The following is a 7,938-nucleotide window of genomic DNA, read 5'->3' on the forward strand; positions in this document are numbered from 1 at the left end:
GGGTCATGTACCTTAACCACTACGCTACAGGGTCATGTACCTTAACCACTACACTACAGTCATGTACCTTAACCACTACACTACAGTCATGTACCTTAACCACTACGCTACAGGGTCATGTACCTTAACCACTACACTACAGGGTCATGTACCTTAACCACTACGCTACAGGGTCATGTACCTTAACCACTACACTACAGTCATGTACCTTAACCACTACACTACAGTCATGTACCTTAACCACTGCGCTACAGAGTCATGTACCTTAACCACTACACTACAGGGTCATGTACCTTAACCACTACACTACAGTCATGTACCTTAACCACTACACTACAGGGTCATGTACCTTAACCACTACACTACAGTCATGTACCTTAACCACTACACTACAGGGTCATGTACCTTAACGACTACGCTAAATGGTCATGTACCTTAACCACTACGCTACAGGGTCATGTACCTTAACCACTACGCTACAGGGCCATGTACCTTAACCACTACACTACAGTCATGTACCTTAACCACTACACTACAGTCATGTACCTTAACCACTACACTACAGGGTCATGTACCTTAACCACGACACTACAGGGTCATGTACCTTAACCACTACGCTACAGGGTCATGTACCTTAACCACTACACTACAGTCATGTACCTTAACCACTACACTACAGTCATGTACCTTAACCACTACGCTACAGGGTCATGTACCTTAACCACTACACTACAGGGTCATGTACCTTAACCACTACGCTACAGGGCCATGTACCTTAACCACTACACTACAGTCATGTACCTTAACCACTACACTACAGGTTCATGTACCTTAACCACTACACTACAGTCATGTACCTTAACCACTACACTACAGGGTCATGTACCTTAACCACTACACTACAGTCATGTACCTTAACCACTACACTACAGTCATGTACCTTAACCACTACACTACAGGGTCATGTACCTTAACCACTACGCTACAGGGTCATGTACCTTAACCACTACACTACAAGGTCATGTACCTTAACCACTACACTACAGTCATGAACCTTAACCACTACGCTACAGGATCATGTACCTTAACCACTACACTACAGGGTCATGTACCTTAACCACTACACTACAAGGGTCTTCCCCAGCTTACCTACAAAAAATCATCAGACCCTACACCCCTGCCAGACCTCATCGTTCAGCCTCCACAGGCCGCTTGGTACCTCCCCCTCTCCGAACCTCCACCTCACGCTCACAACTACTGTCTGTTCTGGCTCTACGGTGGTGGAACGAACTCCCCGTTGAGGTCAGAACTGTAGAATCTCTCCCCACCTTCAAGCGCAAGTGAAGACACAACCTCTTCAAGCAGCACCTCTCCCCATCCCTCCCTACCTCCTCGTGAACCTTAATTGTTGTCTCTGTGACTTGCTTTGTGTATCGGTATTTTTAGTTGGCTAGGTAAGCAGTGTTTGGATAATTAACTTTGGTCACTTTTGCTCTGTTTTGTCTGTTTCTTTGTTCCAAAAAAAAAAAATCTTATCTTTGTTGTACAGGTAGCAGTTGAAATTGTACTTCCCTCTAGGGTCTTTCAGCGCACTTATCCCTGGTTATGGGTATGCACTTTGTTGTATGTCGCTCTGGATAAGAGCGACATAATTGCCAAATGCCAATAATGTAATGTAATGTAACTACAGGGTCATGGACCTTAACCACTACACTACAGTCATGTACCTTAACCACTGCATTACAGTCATGAACCTTAACCACTACACTACAGGGTCATGTACCTTAACCACTACACTACAGTCATGAACCTTAACCACTACGCTACAGGGTCATGTACCTTAACCACAACACTACAGAGTCATGTACCTTAACCACTACACTACAGGGTCATGTACCTTAACCACTACACTACAGTCATGAACCTTAACCACTACACTACCGTCATGCACCTTAACCACTACGCTACAGTAATGTACCTTAACCACTACACTACAGTCATGTACCTTAACCACTACACTACAGGGTCATATACCTTAACCACTACACTACTGGGTCATGTACCTTAACCACTACACTACAGTCATGTACCTTAACCACTGCACTACAGTCATGTACCTTAACCACTACACTACAGTCATGTACCTTAACCACTACGCTACAGTCATGTACCTTAACCACTACACTACAGGTTCATGTACCTTAACCACTACACTACAGGGTCATGTACCTTAACCACTACACTACAGGTTCATGTACCTTAACCACTACACTACAGTCATGTACCTTAACCACTACACTACAGGGTCATGTACCTTAACCACTACACTACAGGGTCATGTACCTTAACCACTACACTACAGGCTACAGATTAGCAATGTGGGGATCAGCAGAGTGATGTCACTCAGCACAGAGCACAGGGTGATGTCACTCAGCACAGAGCATGGTGACCTACTGGTCCTCCTTGCCAGTGGGCATGGTCTTTTGGTGATGAGGGTGTGTCTGTGTGCTGTGGAGGTGTGGCCAGATCCACTCCATACTTTACTTTTAACGGAGACAGAGTAACACCTCCTCTGTCCCACCACTGCATCACTTAGTGTTCTTCTTTTTATGTTTTATGTTTATGAGTGTGAGTGAGTGTGAGAGTGCGTGAGTGAGTGTGTGTGAGAGTGCGTGAGTGAGTGTGTGTGAGAGTGTGAGTGAGTGTGAGAGTGTGTGAGTGTGTGTGAGTGAGTGTGAGTGTGAGTGTGTGTGAGTGAATTTGATCTCTAGGGTGGAGGGGTGAGAACCCCAGAGCAGACAGACCATTTAGGTTTGTGGATAAAAATATGGGCATCCTGAATGAGGTGAATCCAAGTTACTGTCAGCATGAAAGTAAAATCTGAACCGGTATCAGGCTTTAGGGAACAGAAAACTGAACACTGTGTGTGTGTGTGTGTGTGTGTGTGTGTGTGTGTGTGTGTGTGTGTGTGTGTGTGTGTATGACAGGAGGCTTTTCGATGTGTACTGCCAAATTACAATCCATATTTATTTCAATGCCGTCCCAGATGTTATTTGTAAAAACTGAAAATGAAACTACTGGGTCAATGTGATGCTGGGGAAATTTACCGCCATCTCCGTGGTAAAGTATGGAATTTCACATCACACACTACATTAATAACATGACCTAAGATGTAGATATACAGGCCTATTTAAGGTTAAAAACAAATTAATTTATGGGTGGTATTGTTACATTTCCAAATCGACAGTATGCAATAATTAGTAGCTAATGTAATTATGTAATGTTTTGCAAAATTATATTGTCTGTTTCCCATCTCTTTGACAGAGAAGCATAAATATACATGTTATAAAACTTTTTTGGAGGGGAACGTCATTCGCTGAAAGTGTCAGTGTTTTACAAAGTAGAAACACAAGATGGAGCCAAAAGTCTAAATCTTGCACCAAGCTTGAGGCGAGCGTGGGCTCTGGTATACTGAAATCGCCTGCAGACTGCGGTCCTGCGCTAGTGTGGCAGAGCCGAGGAGCGCGCACTGGAGCACAGGCAGGTCGAAACGAGGCAGGGGGTTGTTTGCTGCCACGGACAGTGTGGGAAGAGCCAGGAGGAAAAAAGTTTATTGGAGCAAAGATCCGGTTTATTAACTACAAAGGAAGAGTCAAGTGAAAACATAAGGTTGGTATTGATCGTGTGCTAAATCAACATTTACACCACCGCACCTTTCTATCTATGCACTAGCATAGGTCACACAAATGCTGCCTACGCGGCCACGACTTACCGTAACGAAGTTGCAGTTAGTGTTAGCTATAACTAATTTAGTCTAATCTAGTAATCGTTGAGAGTAAACTGTTAATTTGGCGGATGATTCTTAGTTCCTGAATTTATGAAATACAGAATAACTTTCGTTCATTGGCAAATTAGCAGCTAGCTGGGTGATTCCATGTTTTCCCTTGGAATGAAAATGAACCTGTTCTGTCTTGCCAGCCAGCGGCTGGGAAAGGCGCAGTGTTGCCACGGACGAGCAAACTTGGCTCGCCAGCTAATTTGGTAGCTTGCTGACTATTCATTGGGTTAATAAAATCACAAATTTGTTATTGAATACAAATTTTGTAGCCAGCTAGTATTTGTTTGTTACACAGGTAGCCTGGTGGCTGAAACGTCACGCTAAACAATTTAACTTGGCAACCTTGTGTAACTTCTCGGTTTGCTGATTAAGTGTAGCCGAAGAGCAGCTAAAGTTTTAGTTAGCTAGCTAGCCAGTTTAGCCTAATCATTTTCTGATCATCTTCGTTTTATTGCAGGTTGTTGTATTAATCTGTTGGATCCCTTTTCTGTTTGAAAAGACAATTACTCGAAATGTGCCAGATGAATTATATAATTAGCTAGTTCCAGCTAACTTAGCTAGCGAAAGTAGTGTGGAAACCAAATGAATTTTGCTAGCTGTGGCTAACTTGGCAACTATTGTCTCACATTATTTTGTCAGATTTCGGATATAAAAAGTTTATAAAAATCATGCTCACGTAGTCACGTTGTAACGCTAGCTAATCGTTATGATTGTGATTTGTTACAACAACAGTAGCTAGCTAATAGAGATTTAAAACTGTTGTTGGCAAGATGCAGGTCATTATTTGTGACAAATCTTACGAACCACAAAATATTTTTTTAAATAATTATTGGCTTCTTCTACCAAGTTATCAAGTCCATAATAGTTGTGCTGGCTATATTAAGCTTTGATATAAGTGTATACCGCGTACAGTAGCTAAGTTTGCTGATGTTGTTTCACTGCAGAACTGGAGGACCGGTCGCGTTTAAAGGTGTTTTCGCCGCGTTGGTGCGATTGAACTAGACTGTTGTTATAAGCAGAGTTTGACTATGTTCTTCGCCTATTGAACTCGAGGGAAATGTTAATTACGTTGTAATCCTTGCTTCCAGATTTGTAAATGAACAATGGGATATGGAAGTATGTCGCCAGGCACGTTTCAGGAAGCTGCTCCGTGAATACTTGCAGTGCTGGTTGCTATTCTTACATTTCCTTGTCAAAGTAGCCACAACTAATATCAAAGTAAAAAAAACATTGTATTTTGTTTTTCGTGTGATAACCCAGGAGTAGCTTTAGTTTTTCCTGAATTCTGGCATTTTAGATTTCGAATTTTAGTTTGGTCGTTGAAGAATTGTAAACAGTCGCATTTCAGGAAGAGGGAGAGTTTATCCCCTTTAAACGTGTGATAGTACACACCCAGGTGGCTTGTGGCCTAAGTTGTTGCGCGTGGTTGAAAATGGGTGAATAGTTCGTAAAATAATTCACTGTTTTTGAAGGAGTAGTATAAATCGGCGTTCTTCTTGTAGACCCGCCGGAAAGTCAAAGCACAAGCCTCTAACATAGCCGTGTGAAACGCGCAAGGGCACAGTACTGGTTAACAGTAGTATGCTGTCAGTCTAGCGCATTGGTTAGGGAATTGTACTTTAGCTCGGTGGATAGCGAATAGGGTGTAATTAGGAAGTTGCAGGTTCTATTCTATGTATGGCTGTGCTATTGTGCCCTTGCGTACGAGTAAATCAACTATTTCCAGCTATTAAATTGATTGGTTCCTCCAAAATCAGATCCTCTGCATTAATTGTGGTTAATACATTTCCAACCTTCCTTGCAGTACTTGTGCATAGGGTGAAGTATTTTCAGGTGAATGATTTTTTTTTTCTGGATCAGCCCCCCCCCCCCCCCCCCCCCCCCGCCCCTCAGAACCCCAGCAGTGCTCTGAGCGGGTCATTTAACTGCTGGTTCTTCAGAATATGTGTGTGTGTGTGTGTGTGTGTGTGTGGCCCCAGTGGGTGGTCTCATTATCTGAAGCGAAGTTCAAAGCTGCTGCTGCAGGTTACACAGCCCTGTGGGTGTGCAGTCTAAGTTTACTCCTGTTAATAAGTTCTGTTTAGTTCAGGTTGAGTTCTGTTTAGTTTATACGTGTTAGTATTAAGCTGGGATTGCAGAGCCAAAGTTCCTGGAGTGAATTCAATTATGCCCATCCTCCACTGGCCTATAGGTTGAGTTGGTAACAGATGAGGTATTAAACTATGAGGGGGAGCTTGCTGACAATAGCTCAGCCCATGCTTGTGAGAGTGACTTGAGCACAGATATAGATCACTGTAGGCCAGGGATCTCCTGTTTTATCTGAGCAGGGCTGATGTGGGTGGCAGGATGGGAAACCTGTCGTAGTGGTTAAGGTGCATGACTGGGACACGCTAGGTCAGTGCTTCTAATCCCGGTGTAGCCACAATAAGATCCGCACATCCGTTGGGCCCTTGAGCAAGGCATTGCTCCTGGGGAGGATTGTCTCCTGCTTAGTCTAATCGACTGTACGTTGCTCTGGATAAGAGCGTCTGCCAAATGCCAATAATGTAATGTAATGTAATGTAATGTAATGTAGTCTAATCAACTGTACGTTGCTCTGGATAAGAGCGTCTGCCAAATGCCAATAATGTAATGTAATGTAATGTAGTCTAATCAACTGTACGTTGCTCTGGATAAGAGCGTCTGCCAAATGCCATTAATGTAATGTAATGTAATGTAATGTAATGTAGTCTAATCAACTGTACGTTGCTCTGGATAAGAGCGTCTGCCAAATGCCATTAATGTAATGTAATGTAATGTGATGTAATGTAACTGCTGCACTCGCACTACCGGCTGCCATCAGGATCAGCTACTTTCTCCTAGGGGGTCAGATTAATTTTATAAAGCGTAAATGGCCTGGGTTATTGTAGAGCATAGCTCTGTCACTGCAGAGGCGCCTTGGTGAGTCATGCCGTGCTGCTCTCTGGGTGATGGATGGGGTTAGGACATGTCTGAGCTGCTCCGCTTGCCCCAGGGCCTGCTCGGAGAATATGCCTGTTCTACCGCCCACTTGGTACACTGTATGGAATACTAACCCACTCACACTCACACTCATTATGTGCACGGTGTGTGTTTGTGTGTGTTAAAGTGTGTGTGTACACACTGTGTTAGTGTGTTAAAGTGTGCATGTGCACAGTGTGTTAGTGTGTTAAAGTGTGCATGTGCACAGTGTGTTAGTGTGTTAAAGTGTGCATGTGCACAGTGTGCATGTGCACAGTGTGCATGTGCACAGTGTGTTAAAGTGTGCATGTGCACAGTGTGTTAAAGTGTGCATGTGCACAGTGTGTTAGTGTGTTAAAGTGTGCATGTGCACACTGTGTTAGTGTGTTAAAGTGTGCATGTGCACAGTGTGTTAGTGTGTTAAAGTGTGTTTTTCCTCCGGCAGGTGTGAGCAGCCCTAGGACTCATGCGGATGCCCCCCCCCCTCGCTCTGTGACCCCCCCGCGCAGGGACAGGATGGCAGACGTTGACGGGCGCTGTGACCTGGATCTGGCCCCGGGGCAGGTGTACGTCGAGGTGGAGTACGACTACGACTACGAGGCCCGGCGTGGGCCCGTCTCCATCCGCGAGGGCGAATGCTTCCTGCTGGTGACCAAGACCAACGATGACTGGTGGCAGGTGCGCAGGGAGGAGGGCGGGAAGCCGTTCTTCGTGCCGGCCCAGTATGTCCGCGAGGCCCGCAAGGCCCTGATGCCCCCGCCCAAGGCCCTGATGCCCCCGTCCCGGGCCCTGATGCCGCCGCCCAGACCCCAGCTCCTGGACCGCCACCCAGAGATGTGTGAGCCTCCGGAGCCAGGCCTGACCCCGGAGAGCCCCCGGCGGGGGGACCCCAGCCCCTGGCCCGACTCCGGAGGGAGCTCCGAAAAGCTCCGGAACGACTCGGAGTCAGGCGATGAGCTGAGCAGCAGCTCCACAGAACTCCTGCAGGTAGGCTACACCTCCTGCCCCTACACCTCCTACCCCTAACCCCTACACCTCCTATCCCCTACACCTCCTATCCCCTACACCTCCTGCCCCTAACCCCTACACCTCCTGCCCCTACACCTCCTGCCCCTACACCT

The 7,938-nt window shown here is 45.5% G+C and overlaps 1 protein-coding gene across 8 annotated transcripts in view; it reads left to right on the forward strand.

Moving 5' to 3' along the window:
- Positions 1–3,439: 3,439 nt before the first annotated feature.
- LOC133136786 (rho GTPase-activating protein 12-like) overlaps positions 3,440–7,938 on the forward strand; it is a 29,234-nt gene continuing 24,735 nt past the window's right edge. For 4 of the 8 annotated variants that reach the window (XM_061254511.1, XM_061254514.1, XM_061254515.1 and 1 more), the window contains exons 1-2: positions 3,440–3,669; positions 7,263–7,804. In XM_061254511.1, coding sequence (XP_061110495.1) covers positions 7,334–7,804 — 471 coding nt within the window. In that variant the 5' untranslated portion in view covers positions 3,440–3,669; positions 7,263–7,333. The remainder of the gene's footprint in view (positions 3,670–7,262; positions 7,805–7,938) is intronic. The other 4 variants (XM_061254512.1, XM_061254513.1, XM_061254516.1 and 1 more) reach the window with 1 other exon arrangement.

Source organism: Conger conger, chromosome 9 (assembly GCF_963514075.1).
Source record: "Conger conger chromosome 9, fConCon1.1, whole genome shotgun sequence".
Classification (NCBI taxonomy): Eukaryota; Metazoa; Chordata; class Actinopteri; order Anguilliformes; family Congridae; genus Conger; species Conger conger.